This window comes from Sabethes cyaneus, chromosome 3, assembly GCF_943734655.1.
Source record: "Sabethes cyaneus chromosome 3, idSabCyanKW18_F2, whole genome shotgun sequence".
Classification (NCBI taxonomy): Eukaryota; Metazoa; Arthropoda; class Insecta; order Diptera; family Culicidae; genus Sabethes; species Sabethes cyaneus.
Window position 1 is genome coordinate 58,482,067 of NC_071355.1, and position 23,416 is coordinate 58,505,482.

Sequence of the window (23,416 nt, forward strand, 5' to 3'; positions counted from 1 at the left end):
TGTGCAAACTAAGTTAACTTTTAGCTGACCACCACAACAAATTGACCATGTAACTCACTATCAGAGCTGCATTAGCTTCACCGAGAAAACATATTGTGAATTTATTTAGCCAAGGGCTCTCTTAGGTTCGTTTTAACTTGGAACTGAGTTCACTTCTTTCACTTTTGCAAGCTTGGGTTGAATTTCCTACAAAGACGATTCCGATGCTAATAAATCGACTGAAATGAAAAACGTTGCCTTACGTAAACTACTGTTACATAATTACGGTTAAGATCGGCTATTGTACCTAGTTCCGAATCCGATCGTTCTGATAAAGGTGTTATTTTTTCTAATTGCTGTACTTTCGCTTCTTGAAAGCTTCGCGCTCAATTTAAAAGACTTTGCCTTTTGTTTCGTTGTGGATTTTCATTACTTTGCCCGTGGTGCCATGTAGCTATGTTTGTTTCACTTTTTACTCTCTGCACCCTATGACCGGCAAGAAATATCCATTGACAAAATTAAGGCATTTGAATTTGAATTATTTGTGATTATACGCCCCTTTTTCCCAGGCATGAGCATAACATAATAATTATCCCTTTTAAAAATATTAGGTTATTATTATTATGTGGTTGGATTCTGCTGTGGAAAAATATTCTGAAAAATATGTTAATAAAAGAGATGATAGATGTAAAAATCAGTAAGGTCTTTTCCGCTTGGCCTAATTAAGAATTCCTAGCCACCGCTCACAAACGGATGTAAACATCAGTACGCATATCTGATACATTTTTCATTTTCATTCATTTTCTTGCCGGAACGATGCGGATGTTTCTCGTCCAAAGAGCGGCAATGTCTTACTACAACTACGACATAAGTCTGGTAATTATTAACACCATTCCGTAATTGTACGCTGTTCCGTGCCAGTATGACCCCTGCGAATTAACTGTGCCGGCCTTCGTTTCATCACGATTGCGGTATGTAAGTTCGGAAATAAACTGCAGTTGAAAAGTCATGTTTCTTTTCGCTGCTTTGATGGTTTCATTTTTAGATTAAAATACTTCTTTTTTATTTTTCGATTGTGAGAACTATTAGAAGTATAAAATTATTTGACCAGATAAGAAAGTGCTGACGTCAAGTAGGTCTGACGTATTTTATTTTCAAAAACAAAAAAGTGTAATTATTAAATAGGCAAAAAAATATTCACTAAGAAAGGAAAATATTTAAAATATTGTAATAAGCTACCACATATAATAATAAACATTTGAAATTAGATTTTTAGTTCGTGTAATGTATCCGATGCGGATGATTTAAAAATAACTTTACAATCTACGGTCTAATCAAAAATAGAATTAATTTGGTCTAGTTCATGGTCGTGGGATTTGTTTTACCAGAAGCCGGAACAAAACCGAAAAACAATAATAGCGTTTATTGTACGCACGTTGACGGTGGGAAATTTAATGTTAATCATTTGGAGTGTATCTCACAACAGCAGGTTGTGCTGCTCAAAGTCAAGGCAGGTGAGTGCTACCTTTTTTGTCAGACTTTATATTTATGATTATTTAAAATAATGTTTAAATTACGCTACTGTTTCTACAAGTTTACCAGTTTTTTTCTGTTTAAAAAAAGAGAAAATTACTGTGCAAGTACACATCAGTTATACTAGATCGTAACAAAGGATGAATGTTACGACGTATAACTTCATAATGCTCGAATGCGTTTTTTATTTTGCACTATAATTTCGCTTCGTAATTATAAAAATAATGTTAAAGTTAAGATTGTGTCCGATAATGATATTAGGAATTTTATTAATAATTACTAATATATATTAAATTGCCATACCCACATAATTAAAGTTAAACTGCGTCTATTATATCATCACTGTTAGTTAACCGCCAAGATAAACTTATGTTTGTATGACAGTTCTATTTTTCAGGCTTAGTAGAGCGAGTAACCTGAGAAGTAACGAGTCACAATGCACAAAAAGCGTCTCTTCTTGCATTAGTCGCATGGCAGATACAAACAACCCAACCGAGTTGCATAATTATCGAGATCATTATAGCCACCATTTGGCAGTTGCAGGTTGGCACCTGACAGTCATCTAAAAGCGTTTAGCCTATCAAACGGAAAATAGCCAGCAGATCGCTGAATGCGCGGAGTAACTTTTTCGTTCCTATTGGAACCGACTACGAAAAATGCGAACTCACGCAATCGATTCTTCACCTGCTCACCAGTTCAGTTCCCCTAGCATACATCGCCCAGCCGACCCAGCACGGGATGCGACCACAGGTATGAAAACGAAAGTTAATTGAGGGTATGCACAATTATCCATTGTCTAACCAATTTTCCTGGCGCTCTTCTTCAACGACCAAGTATGACTTACAATATTTATTCAAACTATCGTACCGTCACCCGCAAGCTCGTCGCCGTCGTGGAGCTCAACGGTAATCGACCGTAATTGACGCGATCTGCAACATGATGGACCCGATTTAATTTACCATGTCCGATTTGGTTTCGGCAGCGCGCGCGGCGGGCGGTGGCGCAAAACGTGATTCTTCCATCAGACTATAGGAGATTCGATCTGTGCTGTGCGCTGTTTCTTCGCAATAAAAACAAAAACGAAGTTCAAAGAAAGCATGATGTCAAGTCAAGTGCCACCAACCGGATCGATGCGTTTGTTTGATATACCGGTTAGGTTGCATTGAGAGAGAACTCCATGCGGATATAGCTTTTCGGAAGGCTCGCAGCACCATCATGACAGAGTTGCGTCAGAGTTTTACTATGACACAATGTATATTCAAATATCTAGATAAATTCGTACGAACGTTAATGAACTGTTAGGTATTAAAGTTTGCAGATTTAGTATTGTGATAGATTTGGATTGTCAGTTCCATGGACAACTATTTACTTCGATTTCACCTCAGGGCCTGTGTTCGATTCGTTCAAAAGTTGTTAGTCTATGTTTTCCTTAGATTCTTGTAATAGTTTGAGGATATAATAACTTCGATAAAAATGTCTTTTTTACATGCATAATATTCAAAAATGGGTAAAAATTGGGTATGAAATGGGGATAGTTATCTGGAAGGATACCCGCCCAGTTAGCTTCGAGGTACGATGCTGGTCTAACAAGCCAGTCGTCGTATGTTTGAATCTCGGCTAGGCGGTGCTTGCTAGATAGAATCAGTAGGATCGTTACACTGGCCCCGTAATTTTCCTGTACTCTAACAGCCGGCTGTGAAGTCTGTCGATAAAGAAGGGTAATGATAATGACTAATGACGGTTTTGCTATGTGGAAGTAGCTTCATATGCAGTCCCGGCTGTTCAAGCCCCTACCTAGCGCCACCTCGAAGATCTAAATCAAACGATTACGATTAATGGCCATACCTGTAAATGCTTCATGGCCAAACTGTAGCAACTAAGCCAGGAGGTGCGAACCTGAACGTCTGTTCTCCAGGTGAGGAGCGGCTCAAACAGCGTCTGTGTTGGAGCGAGTGGCTGAATATGAAAATTTCTATCCCGTAAGCTATACTTAAGATGGAAGACCCATCACTAGGATGCAGGTATGGCGATGGCGACCCCGGTTGGTGCCGAAACTATCATTTGCCACAAAAAAAAACGAAAATTGCGGAAAAACGTACGGACCGGATCAATCGGCATAGGACACGGCAAAGAACAAAGAAACCCGCAAATCGGGAGGGAGGAATTGTTCCTTCCTGTCCTTGGAAGACATAGCATTCACCTGTCGACCAATGATAACGGACTGAGGGTCATAAATTTCGCCGCGGCCAGAGAAATTGCCATCTGTATCAGCTACTTTTCACGTATGAATATCACTTGGAGGCATCCAAACGTGGATTTTAGCCAGTGCTGGACGGCAGATCGCGTGGCAGCGGAATACGCCAGAAAGCTTGATCAATGAATCGCAGAACAGCAGGAAAGAAAGAAAGGTATATGGTGCCATTGAAACAACTGCGAGAGAGATGGTAGACACGACGCGTAGAAAACAGCGTAACAGCTGGTTTGATGCCGAATGCTCTCTGAGTGACAGACGAAAAGAATCAGACCAGGAGCCGCATGCTCACTGCGGCTACACTAAAGCGCTGAATTGAGACACAGGCCTCACTTAACACTTACTTATTCAGCCGAGAGCCAGAGTGGCTCTTGCCGTATCAAGAATTCTTTTCCATTGTACTCGGTCCTGGGCTATTCGTCGCTATTTCGTTGAACGTCTCGTCACACTCAAATTGGCTTCAATCTGGTCGAGCTATCTAGCATGTTGAGCCCCTCTATTCCTGGTACCGGTGGGGTTCTTGAAGAGAACGGATTTCATTGCATAGGCGACGTGGCCGGCCCACCGTAGTCTCCCAACTTTCGCCAGGTGTATGATGCGAATCTCTCCAAGCAGTACCAGTAGCTCGTGTTTTATACACCTATGCCACTCTCTGCTTTCCGTTTGTACTCCACAAAAAATAGACCGCAACACTTTTCGTTCAAATACGGCTAGTGCACGTATGTCTTCCGTAAGCAAAGTTACTGTCTCAAGTCCGTAGAGGACTACCAGTCTGATTACCGTTTTGTACACCGTCAGCTTTGTGCGGCGACGTATGCTCCTTGATCGAAGCGTCTTACTGAGGGAAAAGTAGGCTCGATTCCAGCTTGAATGCGTCGTTGGATCTCCTTACTCGTATTATTGTCGGCGGTGGCAAAAGATCCCAAATATACGAACTCTTCAACCACTTCCAGTTGATCGCCGTCAATCGACACTGTCTGTGGGAAGCAAACTTTGCTTTCTCGGGAGCCTCTTCCTACCATATATTTGGTTTTCGGCGCATTGACTTGTAACCCAATCCTCCTAGCCTCCGTTTTTAGTCTGGCGTAGATTGCCTCCGTCGTCTCAAGGTTTCTAGTAATGATGTCGAGGTCGTCTGCGAAGGCTAAGAGTTGGCCTCTCTTGCTGAAGATTGTACCTCCCGTTCCGATGCCCGCTCGCCGGATCACACCTTCAATAGCGATATTGAATAGCATACAGGACAATCCAGCCCCTTGGCGCATCCCTCTGTCCGATTCGAAAGGACTCGAGAGAGTGCCTGAAATGCGCACGTAGCATATCACTCGCTCCAGAGTAACTTTGATCAGCCGCGTCAGTTTGTCCGGAAAACCGTACTCGTGCATTATCTGCCATAGCTGTTCTCGTTCAACTGTATCGTATGCTGCCCTGAAATCCACGAGAATATGATGCGTGACCACTTTGTACTCACGACATTGCTGGAGGATTTGTCGGAGAGTAAAAATTAGATCCATAGTAGCACGGGTCCCCATAAAGTCCGCTTGATACTGTCCTATGAATTCTCTTGCTATTGGGGATAGACGCAACAAAATCTGGGAGAGCACCTTGTAGGCGGCGTTGACCAACGTGATGCCGCGGTAATTACAGCAATCTAGCCGGTCGCCTGCTGCTATATCGCAGTTGAGGTGCTCTTCGAAATACTGCTTCCACCTATCGACCACTTCGCGCTCGTTTGTGATTAAATCCCCTGCCTCGTCCCTACACACGTCAGGTTTAGGTGTGTACCCTTTGCGAGTTTGGTTCACTTTCTCGTAAAACTTGCGCGTTTCATTAGTCCGGAATAGTTGTTTCAGTTCCTCACGATCTCTGTCCTCCTTCTGGCGCTTTTTCCTCCTCAGGATCGCGGTAACTCATTTCACGCTCGTCAATAATTGGCAAAATTCTCTCTCGTGGATATGCTTAGAAAGTTTTCCCAAGCTCTTTTTTTCCTCTCTATCGCTTGTTGGCATTCTCCGTCAAACCAATCATTTCGTGCACTCTAGGTTTCCACCCCTAGCACCGCGTTTGAGGACTCGTTGGCGGCAGAACGTATCATGCTCTATCCGTTTCCGAGGGTCGAAGCATCTAGCTCCACAGAGGAAGGCAGAGCTTCATCCAGTACGCACGCGTAGTTTTCGGCAACTAGCGGGTTGTTTAGCTGCCCAATGTTTAACCGACGGGGGCAGCTTTGTCGCGGAGTATAAACCATCGATAGTTTTGAGCGCACGTATACTGGTGCTAGGTAATGGTCCGAGTCGATATCCGCACCCCGTAAAGAGCGTACGTTGTTGATGTTAGAGAAAAACCGGCCCTAGTTGAGAATATGGTCGATTTGGTTCGAAGTTCGTTGGTCAGGTGATCTTCAGGTGGCTCTGTGGATATCTTTGTGAGGAAAGAAAGTACTTCTGATCACCAAGCCTCGGGAAGCTGCAAAGTTGATGCGATGCATCGCTTGCCATTATTCTTCGTGCCGGTGTGCAAACTATGGGGCCCGATCACTGGTCTATTCATTGCTTCCCTCTGCTCTGGAAAAATTGGACTTTGCCGCCACAGATCCTCCACACCTTCTGGCCTTTGCGATAGTTTTCCTGCAGTGCCACGATGCCAAATTTTCGGGGTTCTAACTGATCGAGCAGCATCCCGTTGTCACCAACGAAATTTAGCGATCTGCAGTTCCAGGTACCAAGTTTCCCTTCCTTGTCCTTATTTCGTAGCCTTTGTCCATGCCGAATATTCCGAGTAGAATTTTTCTTGACTCTTTTTAGCTCTTAGGGTTTAGATAGGTAACCGTACCAAGGCCTACGCTAACGAGTCTCGTGATGGGGCTGCCATCTTAAAGTGTCGAGATATATTGTGCCTCCTTCCCTGTTGATAAACGACCTTAGTTATCCGATCTCCGCTATGGTTGCTCGTATTCCTGCTGGTACCACGTAGATGTAGGGTTAAAAGATGCGGAATAAGAGGCTAAGGACCACTATGGGGTCTGTTTTACGCATTATCCAACCATTCTCAACGCCGCCTATAAAGTGTTTTCTCAGATCACCTTTAGCCGTCTAACGCTGCTAGCAAGTAGACTTGTGGCAAGTTATCCAGCCGGTTTTGTGGACGGGCTATCGACAACGGACCAAATATTCGTGCTGCGACAGATCCTCCAAAAGTGTCGCGAATACCAAGTCCCTACGCACCACCTTTTTATAGATTTCAAGGCCGCCTACGATACTATCGACCGTCAAAAGCTATGGAAAATTATGGGCGGAAACGGCTTTCCGTGGAAGCTGACAAGATTGATTAAGGCCATGATGGATGGCATTCGGTGCTGTGTGAGGATTTCGGGCGCGTTATCCAGCCCGTTTGAAACACGCAGGGGACTTTGACAAGGTGATGGCATTTCCTCTCTCATGTTCAACATTGCGCTAGAAGGTGTTATAAAACGTGCGGGCTTTAACATGCGGGGCACGATCTTCGGTAAATCTAGCCAATTTATCTGTTTCGTTGACAACGTGGACATTGAAGGGAGGGCGTACCTGGCTGTTACTGACCAGTATTCCAAGCTGAAACGTGAAACAGTAAAGAATGGATTAGTAGTGAATTCGTTCAGAACCAAGTATCTGTTAGCAGCAGGAACCGAGCGTGATCGAGCTCGCAAAGGCAATAGTGTGGTAGTCGACGGGGACGAGTTCAAAAGTGGTGAACGAATTTGTATACGACGAATCGTTGATAACATCGGGTAACAACTGTAGTGAAGAAATACGCAGTCGTATTTTTACCGGAAGTCGTGCTTACCAAATGTACCATGTACAAAATGCTAATAAGATCGGTAGTCCTCTACGAGCACGAAACGTGGATAATGCTCGACGGGGACTTGAAAATACAGGTCGTTTGTGAACGTCGTGTGATTAGAACCATCTTTGGCGGTGTATCTGAGAACATTGTATGGAGGAGAAGGATGAACCACGAGCTGACGCAGCTCTTCGGCGAACCCAGTATCCAGATGTTGCTAAAGCTGAAAGGGTACAATGTGTGGGACATGATATGACATGAGCGCCAACTGTTTCGCAGACCTGCTAAGGCACCCCCGGGCTTTTTTGATCCGTGTAGCTATACTAGTCTTGGTGCCACCTTTGGGCGTTATCTGGCTACCAAGATATTGAAAGGTATCCACTTGCTCAACCTATTGTCCCCGTATTGTGAAGTTGGTGGGATTATTAGTGTTCAATATAATAGAATTAGCCTTTGTTACATAGACTGTGAGACCTACTGCCTGAAAGCGCTCGGAGAGGTTTTCTAGCCTGTTATGGAGGTCTGTACGTCGTTGTGCGGGAAAACCATTGTCATCGACTACGTCAAGGTCCTTCAATTGCTCCACCGTTACAGAAGACCAGGGCAATCCTAGATTTGGTCTCCTGCCCCACTAGCACAGTTGTTATAAACTAGTTGTGGCAACCGATTAATAACTAATTTCAGTCATAAATAGGTTGCAGCAACTAAAAATGACAAAAGTATGCTGCTTGGGTGCTCCAACTATGATTCATATTATCCAATGATCCAAAACCTTCTTGACAAATTTTTTAGTGTAAATGGCGTTCACTTACTTCACTTTCAGTGAGGTATAAAGCTGCGGTTCCAGCAGAGTTTTCTGTAGGTCCATAATCATATACCCCGATTTCTTCTTCAGTAGTTTCTTCTATTTCACAATAAGTATCTAGGTGTAGTTCAAGGTTCACGTCCACGTCTCGAGGAGGAATCTTCGATAGCGGACTGCTCTCCAAACCCCTTACAACGCGGGTGAATCTGCCCGACGCTCACACCTTCGTCCTTAGCTAGTTTTCTGGTCGGAAGACCACTCACGGTGCCCCATTTGTGCACAATACTTTTTTTTGCTCGGGAGAATGGCCACGGTTACTTCTTAGTTTATTTATAATTATCGAAAAAGTCTACTATAGATCAAAATTATTTATATTTAAAGACAATCAATACACAGATCGGGTCCATGGGTCATGCGAAATGTTACTGCCTCAAGTTCTTCTAGTCTGGGCCCACCAAACACAATTTGCGTAATGCAACGAAAATATTTTACTGCTTTCGATTGAGCTACTGATTTAAATCAAAATAACACTTACAATTAAATCTGAAAGCATTGATCGTTCTCGTAAAAGTATCTGAGTGAAATGAATTACTGTAATGTATTTATTGGCAGCCACGTAGCCAGAAGGGGGGGCCCGGGGCCCAATTTTGATTTTAACTGTTTTATGTGCATATTTTTTCGTTTAGAACCACAATACATTAAATGTATTATAATATATTATAGTTATAACCAATAAGATATGCATATAATGTATTAGGAGCCAAGATATGACTCCTGACCCCCACCTCTGGCTACGTGGCTGTTTATTGGCGTAGTAAAATAATCTTCTCTTTTGATAAGCATATAACAAAAATTTAAAACTCTGAGCATAACTCATTTAAAATGCCTTACATCTTAGAAAAGCTTAGCCAATGCAAACCACTATTACCCATCGTTGAGCCATATGTGGCAGGCCGAAAGGTTCGATACGTATCAAACGATAATTAAGTTTATTGCTAATTGCTGTACTTCTAAAAAAAACGGAGATCAAAGAGTGGCAAAATTGCTACAAAATGGTATGGTACGAATGCTCAATGAGCCATTACAATGAGGAAATTCGCAAAGTGATCATAAAAGAAGATGCATGCAAAAAACAATGATGCGCAACATGAGTCGATTTATTAAAGAGCAATGAAGTCAATTAATTTGCTTTCGTTTAACAAGACGAGATTTAAATGTTTTATGGTTTCTCTGACTTTTCAAATTATCGTATACTTATCTGCTTATTCAAAAACAAAACAATCTCGCTATACAGTGCAAAATAATAGATGTGTTTTTCAATACTTAACATATTCTGAACTCTATTTAATGGCTTTGTTGGCAATGTAGTATATTGAGAGAACGTTGAAAAGTATAGATGCTTGAAAAGGGTAGATTACAATAACTTTCCCGTTCTCCTGAAGCAATTACGATTACATTTCCAAACAGCGTAATAGCATTTCATTAACCGAGCAAAGGCGACTCCAGCGTCCGTCTCTCTATCTCTCTGTAGAAGGGAGACAGCTAAGTACATTACCAGCGGATCTTTAGGACCCAAGCGCGGAGTGACTGTCCGGTAGGTACAGGTGATTTTTTTGCGTGATCTTCGAAACACGTAGCCGTTGGAAATGAACTGTGTGCTGACTGTCCGACCGACGACGCTCTGGTCGCGCTCTGCTATATCAGACCGTCGTCGCCGTCGTCGTTGTCGTTATTATTGGCAGCGGCGATGTCAGAGCGCCGCGCCGTCTTCGAGAAGAAGTGGGTCGTCGTATATAAACAACTGATTTTTGGCAGCTCCGGTGCATTCCATTATTGTCGACCGCGCGTAGAAAGCATTACCGGTGTTTTTGATGTTCTGTTAGATTCGCGTTCCGCCGGGTGGTCTGTTGTTACGAGCGCTCATCATCGGCCACGAGTCCTTGAGAACTGGTGCACAGTTCGTGGATTAATTGCTCGTTTTGAAGGATTGCAATAAAAGTTTGAAAATTGGATGCTGGTATTGATCGTGATTGGATGAATTTCAAAATGCTGGTTAGTGTGTGCTTTTTTCAATATTTCAGTTATTGGAGTATGCATATGTAAAGAGAAGTGGGAACTTTAAGAATGTGGACATGTGAAAGGAGAGTGTTAGAGAGTGTGTATTGGAGACAATTAGTAATTAAAATGTGAAGGAAGCAATGTTCGCAGGAATTAGTAGAAAATAATAGGATTGATTTCGCTTCTTGAGTGATACACTACACTGACCTATAAAAGTGACACACAGAAAACTGTGTACATATACCGTGGTTCCCCATCAGATGATTCTAATAAAAATATTATAGAATTGTAGCTCCATTTGATATTTCTATCAAAATGTGTTATAGATGTGATAGTAAAACTTACGACACAGGAAATGTTTTACCACGAATTTATCCGTTCTGCTACTTATAACACGGTTTGTTACATTTTGATTATAAAGCAGGACAGAATACTGGTTTTTGTAACTCATCTTGAAATAAACTTGATCAAATTGTTACAATTTTTGTTATTTTAACTACAAGCGAGACCAAATTTATAACAAATGCAAATGAGAATTTGTCATAAAAACTTGTTATCTAGAACCGTGTTTAGAACTCATCCTATTATAAATTAGTTATTTTAATTTGATCGGGTAATGCTCTGTTAACAATATTACAAAACAGTTGTTGTTTACATACTATATTATTCCCTTTAAATTCAATTCGTTATTTGTTTAAACTTATACAGAAACTTTGTTATGAATTTAGCTATTATACTTTTGGACGACATCAAGTTTATAATGAATCATCATGTTTAGCAACTTTACGCTGAATTTAACGAAAAGTTTTAGAATTCTGTATCACAACTATCGAAAACATGTGTTTTTTATCAGAACTAGGTAATAGTTAATAAACTTGAGTTTGTAAATTATGATTCTATCAAGTTGCAGCACATAATACGTCCAATTGGGGTACCCTTAGGTATGTGAAATCTATACAAAAATTGCTGGTATCAGTACAGCATTGAATTGCAATTTTCAAAAACATCATACAAAATGGGCCAATGACTTTCAGAATTTATTGGAATTTTCTACGCGTGCAATGTTAAGGAACTCATAACTCAAAATCAAAATAAGATTAAAAAATTCGAAACTTCCTATTTTCCAAAAAAACTTCGAGGAAAATTTTCTGATTTTCTCGGGTTTATTTGAACATTTCATAACTCTTAAACTAAACATCGTAGTACCAATTGATTTAATATTGATTCTTTTCGCTGTATTGCCCTAGCCAAGCAGAGTTTGAATAACTTTCATGTAAAGGACATTTGTAATTATTATCAACCATCAGCCATGATGAATAAAGCTTTGCTTTAATTTTTGTATTTATGATGCAATATGGCTGCAAGCTCGGTGGTAACTAAATGAACGTTTACTTGGATACAAACGGGTATAGCAGCATTGTAGCAACGTAAAAACAAAAGATACAGCAAAACTTCATTCAGCGATATTGTAGATAATAACTAGCTCTACTAATCTCCCATATATATTTTTTTCAAATTTTGCTTGGCTGAGACGGTACTGTCAAATGAATCAAAATTGAGTCAAAGTAACAAAAACCAAAAATACTAGGGTATGTTGCTACATCGTCGTAATTGCCTATTCCCGTCCTATCCAAAACAAATTATTAAAAATATCAGCATTTTTATGACACAATATGCAAAACTAGTTATTCCCTAATATTTTAGTTTGTTGTCTATCATACGCGATCAATCAAAGTAAGCTGAGATCTATTTAAATGCTTTTTATCATTAAAGAAGTCCTACCAGCCAAATTTCCTACGTTTTTTTGTGCGACGAAGAAGACAATGTCGACTAATCGTTTTAATTTCCGTCATTCATAAATGAAAATAACTCACGCAAGGTATTGTCGTTATTCTACAGCAGGGAAAACTTGCCTGACCTGCAGAAATTTTGCAGAATAACATTTGTCATGCCGTCCTAAACAAATACATGCGCGTTAGCTTCGTAAACATTGGTGTGATTTTTAGTTCGGAGTTCTTGAAAAACTCCAAAAAACTGACAAAATGGGCGACCTCATTTTCTATAATTTTATTTTTATTCACAAGTCCATCAACCAAGCTCCGTGCATAAAGTTTCATTAAATTCTGGACCCTTTGGTTCAAATCTGTATGATAATTTTGAAAAATGATCTAAATTCATTTTAAAATAAAAACTTGGCACCAAGTTTATGCAATAAAGGGTGTCCCACATCAAATTGCACCACGGAAGAAATGCTGTAGAAAATTACCCATTGGGTATTTTCTCTTGAAAATTTGAGTAGAAGTAGTTTAGAGTGTATTATTTACACTCTATTTTTATCGCGATCAGTTTTTCGAAAATTAGAAAAAATGGCGTCACCCGAAAAGCAACGTTGTGAATTTATTTTGCGTAAACACCTGGAAAATCCTCAATTCTCTGAATGAATTCGATGAATGATGAGACTTACGTTAAGGCGGACTTCCGGCAGCTTCCGGGGCTACTGTACTTCACCGCCCAGCACAAGCTATGTTCCGGAGGAAGTAAGGATGTAGAAACTTACATAGTTTGCCAAGAAATACATGGTTTGGCCAAGAAATACATCATGTAGCAAACGGAGTCCACCGTTCGTGACTACCGGGACTGTAAACGGGCAGATCTACCACAAGGAGTGTTTACAGAAGCATCTGCCATCTCTGTCGAAGCAACACGAGGGCCCTACGATCTTCTGGCCGGATCTATCGTCATGCCAATATTCATAGAATGTACCCAAGGACATGAAAGCCTCCAACGCACCGGAACTAAGGTCCATCGAAAACTAATAGACGATTATGAAGCAGGTACTACGGAAGTATCCCAAGGAGTTCAAGTCTGAGGAAGACATGAAGATAAAGTGGATTTCCGTACAGATGAAGCTTCAGCTAGGTTGTACAAAACTTTTTGAGCGGAGTTAAGCGTAAGGGGCGAGCATACGGTTATGGTATTGAAGTTGAATGAAACAAATATGCCAAAAGCTTACTAATGGGTTATATTTTGTTGCCTGAAAGTTTGAAAAGGATCGGTCAATTAGGTAATTTTCTACAGCGTTTCTTCCGTGGTGCAATTTGTTGTGAGACACCCTTTATTCACATATCATTACTTCTTTGTCGTAGGAGTACATCTGACAGGAAGTTAGTCTAAATGTGGAAAAGTGATCCAATTTGAACGCTTATAATGATGATGATGATAATGACGACTCGCCACGTACCCCGTACATGGGAATTAGGCGAATTTATCTTATTAGATATTTAAATTGTTTTGTCTTTCCTCTTGTTTTCACACATACACTTCTTTCGATTGCCAGTTTGTCAATTTTCCTGTTTCACTTTAAATAGTTTTTATATTCCCGCGTACGTCCATCTACCTATTTTATTTTTTACTGTTTACAATTTTAATCAAACCGTATTTCACTTCATTAACCTGGGGAATGAGAATGAGACCACAGTTAGACAAAATGATCGAGACAGGAAAAATTTTGACGAAATTCAAACGACCATAACTTCTACAAAATAAAATATTTTTAGATGAAACTAATTGCATTCAACAGGATAGTAACGTTACATAAACCATATCAATATGAGTATCAAACTTTAAAATTTTAAGAGCCGCTGGCACTGCAAGCATTTCTAGGGCCGCAGCTTGCCATGGCAACCCTGTAGCATGTTCTTGGTACTCCGGTGGAAGCGGTCAATTTAGGGAATATCTGAAACCATGTCAATGTGGGTGTCAAACTTCAGGATTTTCAACCCTCGTAAATCGATCATTTTGTCTAACACCTGTATTTCATACGTAGCACGTATGAGTCCTTTGAAGGTCCTTTTATAACTCATTCATTTCTTGACGAATCAACAATATTTTTGCATTCAAACAGAAATTTACCTACGAATTGGTCCGTACAAAAGAAAAGATCAGATTTCAATCGTAATAGCAAGAACAGGGAGCTGCAGATTAAAATCGAACCATTGCTAGCTGATATTTTCGTGACTGAGACTGGAGTTCCCCAAAATAGTAACCATGGCTCGCTGTTATTTTCGCTTTTTTTTATAATGTGACAGTTTTACTTAATGGCAGATGGAAATTTTTTCGGATTTGTTGGTCTTTATTTACTTATTTATTTATTCACATTATCAACAGGCTTCTTTTATGCCCTAATGATATTTAAGTTAATAAAAATTGCCCTAAAATTCCGTTTGATTGTTTGCAATATATATAGAGTAAGGAGGGGTAAAAGTACGATGGGGGTAAAAGTGCAATTCAATGATTTATCGGTGCAAACTCCGAGTAAATTGACTACGTGGGCATGGATGGGTGACTACTTTGACAGCTTGTATCTAACGTAAACTTTGGTTGCTTACGAAGCATAGTTGCTAAGTTATGCGGAAATGCTATTTTAGGGCGGTTTCAATGTAATTTTTCGTTATACGGCAAATACGATATCAAGAGGAGGATATTACTTGTTGAAAATTTGTAGCAGCGTTTTACATCACTCGTATATCTGTTTTGAAAATACGGTGAAAAGAATTTACTAAATATAATTCGCTTTTCCAAAATTTAATCAGGCAGGCCCCGTCACGCGCCAAGCGGGGTAAAAATGCGATTCACGAACGGGGCAAAAGTGCGATTCTTGGACAAGGCAAAAATGTATAGCTAATTATATACAGCTTTAGGCACTATATTACAGATACTAGAAATGTAAGATCAGCAGAAAACTGTGTGCTCTACAGATGTTGGCCGAAGGAAAACAATGTTTTTCCGCTGATGAAACAAAAAAACAAACGCTGGAAAAGTTTCAATCTGACGGAGTCTGCAATACACCAGCGCTAAACCGGAAAGGTGTAAATTGAGAATATTCCTTACCAAAACATACCGCAGATTGAAGATAATATGGTTTTGTTAGCTACTGCTGTACTAATTTCATGGATTTGAGCTTGTCACTTTTGCCCCGCGGAATTCGCACTTCTGCCCCGCTAGTGGGGTAAAAGTGCGAATCGGTACTTGGTCAGAAGAATGGGGAATTTATTTTGCATAACCCTATTATTCCAGATGATATATAATTGAATGTAGAGACATTAAGTTACTGCATCACTATAAAATATATTTTGTTGTTGTCCTTCTTTACATCTCACGAAAATTGATGACAGCTTGAAACATCGCACTTATACCCTGCCCTACTCTATCTATTGATTTTATGTAGAACGTAAGAACACTAAACATTGGAAAAATGACATACAAGGGGCCATCCATAAAGTACGTTACGCTTACAGGGGGAGGGGGTTGACCTAATCGTGACGATTTGTGACCTAGGGGGGAGGGCGGGTATGAAGTTATGTGACGTCACATGAAAAAAAAATCAATTGGAAAATTTATTCGGGGAATTATAATTTTGCTTTAATTTGAAGATACAATTATTGAAGGCTTCTAAAAAATTAATGTACTGATGGATTTAAAACAAATAGTTTAATTTTTTGAATGATAACTTTTTTTAACATGTATGCGTGAAAATGAGTCATTTATTCTTCTAGTATGAACCCTCCATTAAGGCTTTACAGAATATGCTGTACACCACTGAAGAGCTCTTGAGTATCGTCCTGCCTAAAAGATTTTTGCAACCGCAAATAGCAGTCGCACAAACTCCTGAGGGGCTACGGAGTGCTACTAGAGATCAATGGCAATGTTTCCCCTTGATGTTCGTGCTGAACTCAATCGATGAACATAAACTCATTCCGAAGTCCACGGCTGGTTTTAAAGTTCTTCCGTATAACCAAAAAATACACAAAATGCCAAAATCCGTCACAAAAATTCTTCCACGGCGTGTTGCTGCAAGACGTCAGCGGGAAGTCCTGATTCTTTCAACTAGATCCGACGAATTTGAGTGGATAGTTGTAAATGACGTGCAGAGGTGGGCACCGCTAACCGAAACTTTAGCTTCGCTAACAGCTAGTCCCCTCGGAGGCCCCCTAACACGGCCTAATGAACGGTTAACGTAAAAACTTACCTTACGTAGTTCTACGGTCGTATCTAGAACATTATGCGGTTGTACCATGCACACAACTGTTACTGATTATACATTACCCATCTTAAATTAAGGTGGCAAAAAATTGTTCAGGTTTTGCAAGTTGAATACATGAGCATTGAGCGATTTTAAATTTAAACGCTTTTCAAATTGAACGTGATATACTTTTTAGAGTTTAATTATTTGAAAAACAGAAAATATAGGATACTTACCGGTTATGCAATTTCCCATTCGTTCCTCTTCACGTCCCACTTTTGTTGCGTTTTTCTAATTTATTTTTATGGTTTGTTCCTCTCTTCCATATAATTCTAAGTTTATGTGTTTAATTTAAAACTTCCTGATCTGATAGTATTAAATAATAAACTCTTTGAATCGACAGAAAAGAAATATATTATTAATAAATCGATACTAAAAATAATATTCGTTACGTGTACTCAATCATACTAGTTTTCTTTCATATTTTCGTTATTCAAAGGCCTTTGATAAAACTAGTTTGTAACCAAACAAAGAAAAACAGGAAATGTGTTATTCATGCTAAAAAAAGACATATAATTTTCATTGCCATTTGTATATGTCATAATCATGAATTAACAACCCACTAACACATAACAGACGAGGAATGTCTTAGACTGATAAAAGCTGCTTCGGAATGAAAAACCAACCACATCAATGGAATGCAGGCGAGCGAATCATCTGCACCGGTTTTTATTTGTTTGCACATCGTACAGCTGAACAGGCTAGCACTTTGTAAAAGTAGATCTCGATAAAATAGCCTTCAATCAAATTAAAGAAAAGAAAATAACAGTTTCACGACATTTTTATGCGTCCACTCTTCGCGCTTCAGTGGTATCACTTTGAAGATTTAATTACTAAAAAGGACTATTGATTTACATGAAATGAATTTCACCGGGGCATGTGGGACTTATTTTCAAATTTAATTGAAAAGCATAAAATAACAGAAAATTGTGTAACTAATCCAGCAATGTTAAAACACAGACAATGTTTCTCCGAATAGTTCATCCAAAAGCGCCGTTACAAAACCAGATTACTTTTAAAGCACATCCAGCGGCTTTATTACTATAATATAAAACACAATTCGTGAGCAATTGCACAGTTATGCAGTAAAGTAATGCAATGCAATTGAATATGCAGCTGTATCCAATTTATGCAAGGCGTAATTTATGATTGACCATTTTTTAATAGTTCGTGAACACAATTATGATCTGTTTGTTCTACCATGTCTATTACGATAGCGCTACTAGTAAAACTAGAAATTGTTACGCTATAACAATTATAACGCTTTTTTGTTACACTTCCAGTTGCAGGCTTAGTTGCATGTATCAACTTTGCCTTTTTAGACTCAATTAACATCGTTTATGTGTCGCTAGAATGTGTCCAAACTGGTCGCTCCTTCATAAACCATGTTAATGGACTTCTTTTTTTGAGTCCTCTTGGTTTATTTTAAATTTTGGTTTTTTTCGGTTTTATTTTAAAGCTTTTCCGCTATAAATATTGTGTATTTGAACTGAAAATATTTGGCAGTAGATCAAAATAAATGTATTAATATAGGAAGTTTTGTTCTGAAACACTTGGTTTTTAATAGGTTCCACTTGCCCCGGGTGCTTTGAAGCACCGCGTTCATTTCGAACCATATATTTAATGCTGTTTGTCAAATTATACAACTAGTTTTCGTGTGTAACTTGTTAATACACTAATTATATTTATATACTGCCAGAAAAATATGCACTTTTACGAAAGCGTGCGGCTAAAATATCATTTATAGAAAGGTGCGCCCAGCTTACAACACATTATTGAAAATGACGCTCAAATTTAAAGTTCAATTTTGTTGCTTGGAATGCCAGTTATAAATAATCTATGATTTTAGTGTACGCGTTGGAGTGGTATCTTTCATTTCTAGGTTCAGTTGGAGTAAAATGACGTTGAAGCGAGTGATGAGCTCCGTGTCCACTTATCCCGTTTTCCCACTTGCCCCGGGGTACCTCATCCCAAATTTTAATGCATTTTATATTTTTTCAGATATTTTATTTTGAGTTAAAATGGTGCATTTTCAATTTTAACTCAATGTTTTGCTGCCAATTACATTCTTTCGATTTTTCTTTCATTCACTATAAATTGAATTACATAGGCCACCGTAACCTTAACTATTTTTTAGTTATAAGTGGAGCTAAAATGGCGAGCATTTCCCCGTTTAAACTTGTAATCTGATTTACGTTTTAACGTTACGTTACGCAACCGCTAGTATTATTAAAATCTTCTAGCAAATTATTATTATCAATTCATTTTTTTAACAATTGCCATTTTTACTTTCTTCCACAACAGTGCATAAATATAGCAGCCATCCTGTTGCTCTTGGCATCAGTATTGACTGCCAAAGAGATCCAAACAAAACCATCAACAGCTTCAAAGTCAGCATCACAGAAGACGACATCGAAAATTCCGCACGGAAAACGAGAAGCTCCCGCAAGCTACGGAGCACCAATGGAATTTATAGCTCCAACCATTTCAGGCTTTACATATGGCGCACCGCAGCCTTTGTTCAACGTTCCGCACTACTCGGGCTACAAATATTACTCATCTCCGTACAAATTCACCCAGCCCACACTGTTTACACCAGCAAACCCGCACGGTTTCAATTCTTTTGCTGATACGCCAGTGAAGTACAGCATCAGTTCGAAGGAGCTTTCCGAGCTTCTCAAGGCGTTACATTCACCAAATCCTGCTGTTACCATTAAAGCAGTTCCAACCGAAGGCAGTTGGGACAACTCGTTTGGTTACGACTCGTTTGCCCATTTTAAACCAGCAATGCTAGCGTCGTACGGGATTCCACCAACTTCTCCAGTGAACACATATCTACCACCTAGTTATGGCCCTGCTCCAAGTGCTTATCAAGAACCAAATTACGCTCCCGGAAATAAAGGATTTCGACACTATGCATCGTCAGGAAATTCACACATACCGGATATATACTCCGGCAACAAGTATATTTCTTCCATCAAACCTTTAACCGTACACGCGCCCGCACAGCCGGTCTCCCAATTGCACACCTCGATTCACACCCCGAAGCCCTTCAAACCTTCCACTTACCTTGGATCAAGCAATGAAGCCTCGGACTACATCCACAGCCAACCGGCCACCTCATCTTCCTTCCACAACACGTTCCTAGCCCCGTCCCTCCAGTATCTACCACCGCCAAAAGTTCAAAATAAAATAACCTACGAGCAACCCTCCAAATCCTATTTGCCCCCTTCGGCTCCACCGAAACCAGCCGGAGGATACCTTCCTCCGAAGCCATCAAACACCTACCTTCCGGCCGGTCAGAGCAATCACAATTACATCCCGCTAGCGTCGCATGAGAACGGCAAACACGGTCTGACCTTTAATCACCACAGTCACGAAACTTCCAATGAATCCTACGAATCCTACGGTGGATCGGCATCCGCTTCCGTCGTCAGTTCAACAGCTAAGCCCCATCATCCGTGGCAACCGTAAACCGGAGACCTCCCACCCGCTCACATAAGGTGTTCCATTGACAAACAAAATTCTTGGAAAGAATATGTTAATTTAATTTTGCAGATGCCTAGGCAATGAGGATAAGCTTTGAAACTATGCCATTACACATAAATGCGTTTTCTTTGTAGATATTTTTTTACCTTTAGCTTAGATGTATGCTGGTACATGACTAGCACTAAAGTTAGAACGGAGTAAATTTTCATACAGAATTACAAATTGGTAATTCTAGCGATGATAGGTTTTACTTCACATGAAAGACGGACTGTAAATTATAGTAATATATGTTGTACCGATTTAACTAGTTATTAAGAGAAACAAACTAATAAACTGCTTCCACTAATGTCAATCTATCTGAATGGTGATGACGTTCCATATTCCGATCTTCCAGAAACCAACCAATTGTTGAATGTGTAGCATTGACATTCTGACTATTTTCTGTAATCGTACACACATTCAAGATTTAACTGGTGAGCCAGGTAGGTACAAAAATTTATTTCATTTATTTGTGCTTTTAGCACATTTGTAGGAAAACAAAAAAAAAGATTTTCTCGAAATATTTTCAACTGAATGGGGGTTGTGGAACCAACCTTTTACCAGAATTTGAGAGAAGATGTAGGAATCGCCGAAGATTTCAAACTGTCAAAAACTTATGAAAATTGACTCATGTCAAACGTTGCTTGTGGCGATTCTCAAAGAAACGATTCAATTAGTTTTCTAACTGGCTCAATAGCCAGGAAAATTATTTCGGGTATCCTATATCTAACCAATTTCTTGAAAATTTGCTTTTCAATAGATCATTTTGTGATGACGTCATTTTGCCGTCAAATGACACCACTTGGTGGTTTGTTTACATGTTTTTTGTCACATCCAGCAGTTTCGATTTGAAATTTCGTGAAGGATTACTGCATCAGTTTCTGTAAATGCATGTAAGGCACTTTCTCTTAAATAAAAAGTATAAATTTCTATCATTATCTGCCAGGCAAAGATAGAAAACTCAATTCAAAATTTAACACCATGTAAACAAACCACCAAGTGCTGTCAAAAAAGTGTGGTTAGGAGCTCCCGTGTAATGATCTACATCCTCCCAAGCTTCCGTATTTGTTCCTTTTAACTCATTAATACTGTTATATTGCGTTATGTTCGCATAGAACCGCCAAACAATTATTTCCCAGGTGTTCTTCATTTAGATCAAGACTGCGGTCTGGCGTCTGGCCGTCATTATAGTTCGACTTTCCGGGTGTCGAACCAGGGTTTTGTAACTGAATTGGTGAAAAAATTAACGTTATCTTATTGAAAAACTATTTGTTCGCTTAGAACGGAGCCATGTAAATGTTTTTGATTTTTAATATAATCTAACGAGTTTATTTTGCAAGATGTGAATGTCAGATTAAGCTTTCCAGATGCAAAAAACTGTTGATATGGTGCTACAATACGAGCACAGTAGGTGTCGATGTATAGCAAATAAGTTAGTTCGGTAAAATTTTCATTACTGTTTCACCTGCCAGCCGGAGTAGTTTGTTCCACGGCTCTAGCTAATTCACAAGAGCATATGGGCCCAGCCCCAGTGCAATTAAGTTTCAAACTATTAAAAAACGAACATGACGACTCCAACGACAAGTTCCCAGTCAGGCGAAGGAAATACTGCACCGATCCGGATATACGAATCGTCAAGTCTGCCGTCCATACCCCTTCTGCTAGGCCGCGAGAACTGGTCTGCGTTAAATTAGCAGTCCAGACGTTCTTGTAACTGAAAGATGTTGGGAAAGCTGTTAAGCCGACGCGGAATGAAAACAGAACTCTGGCGGCCGTGGATGTATTGAAAGATCGAAAACCAAAACAAAAATTCTTTTACTGGATCTAGCGAGTAACGTACAAGTGAGAGAAGCTACTTCTTTGCAGGACGCCTGGTCAAGGTTGGAAGTAGCATTCGAGGATTCCGGTTTGGCCGGGAAAATCGACCTGTTGAGAAAACTAATAAGAATGTCCCAAACTACCAGCGAATTTGTGAATACATTCATCTACAGAATCACAGAAACAACACACTAGCAACCGACTTCGTCATTTAGCAAAGGGCCAAAATGTAGGGGCGGTGCCATAAATTTGACCATATTGCAAGGGAACGTTCGTCAAATCCGATCAAAAAGAGTAATGCGTGATGTACGATGCTGTCGGCATTTGAGAAAGACGGCAACGACTGATATTTTGATTTAGGTGCTTCTAATCTTTTTGCCAAATCGGAGTGGTTCTTGGAGAGCTTCTCTTCAGGAGTAGTAATGGTACAGTTGAAGCCGCCAACAAACGAAGAATGAAAGTAACCGCCAACGAAAGCACGAAATTGAAGCCTAAATGCTGTTAAGATGATCCAATTGTGGTGCATGATGTGCAGGTGACACCGGAGCTTTCTACAAATTTGCTTTCGGTGAATCAGATTGTAGTGAAGGTGAAATAATGGCTACTGGAAGTAGGAAACGTGACCTGTTTAGGCAGGATTAGCTGTAGTCATCAGAAGCCCTGGCGTCTTCATATCAAAAGAATACGGAGTTGTGGGTTATGTCAACTATGACAGGGTGCAAAAGATGAGCTGGTCTAGCTTCCGGTGTCGAGTATGATACGTCGTGTTTAACGTTAAGTATTCAGCAGTGCTGCGAGTCTTACACTCGTATAGTCTAGTTATCTCACACAAGCGTACTCGTTCTAACGAACATACCGGCACAAGCAACCTGTTCGAACTCTTGCTCATACTTATTCATGCAATGCGACGAGTTTCCCGAGTGTGTATTTAGCTAACAGTTACGGTTGTCACTCTCTCTCTCGTCATTGCAGCTCGAGCAGCTGATACCGATCACACGCGAGGGCCCGCACTCCAACCCGCGAGTAGAATCGAGGACGTTATGAAGAAGAAAAGAAAAAAATAATGCATAGTCTGTATCCCAGTATGGCTCACGAGCTGTTTACCTCGTAGGTGGGTTGTGCAGAAAGACGCTATGAGACGTTAGCGAGTGTGTAGATAGCAGAATACCTGCACACAGCAACGGCGGCTGTTTGTCGTATGCTTGCGTTAGTGGCGTAAGTGTTGGATGCTATGCTTCTCATACTGGCTCGCATGAGAGTAGGTATCGTTCGCTTCTCGCTCGATTTGCAACATTGGTATTGACAAATGCAACATAATTTCTTTATACTATTTCCGGCCACAATCTATTCCGTGTACAGAGCATCAACGACCTTGAAGTCTTATTAGATAACGAACTGACATTCAGAAACCACTACGACTGCATCATATCCAGTGCTAACAGCTAACTGAGATTTATTTTTAACCCTGCGGCTGAGGTGCCCTAATCTTAATGATTACGCTGATGTGGTAGCCTGTCGGACACCTAAACTTAACTTTATAATTATT

At 40.0% G+C, this 23,416-nt stretch overlaps 1 protein-coding gene across 1 annotated transcript; it reads left to right on the forward strand.

The window, feature by feature from the left end:
* The first annotated feature begins 825 nt into the window (after nt 1-825).
* On the forward strand, nt 826-19,998 carry LOC128739617 (uncharacterized). Its single transcript, XM_053835111.1, has 2 exons — nt 826-855; nt 18,829-19,998. The coding sequence occupies exons 1-2, from the start codon at nt 826-828 to the stop codon at nt 19,996-19,998; spliced, it is 1,200 nt and encodes a 399-aa protein (XP_053691086.1).
* The last annotated feature ends 3,418 nt before the right edge of the window (nt 19,999-23,416 follow it).

What these genes read in the sequence shown, in the direction of transcription:
- LOC128739617 (XM_053835111.1), top strand. Translation starts at nt 826, where the DNA reads ATGTCTTACTACAACTACGACATAAGTCTG. An exon ending in ACAACTACGACATAAGTCTG is followed by an intron (nt 856 to 18,828) that starts GTAATTATTAAC and finishes CTTCCACAACAG; the next exon opens with TGCATAAATATAGCAGCCAT.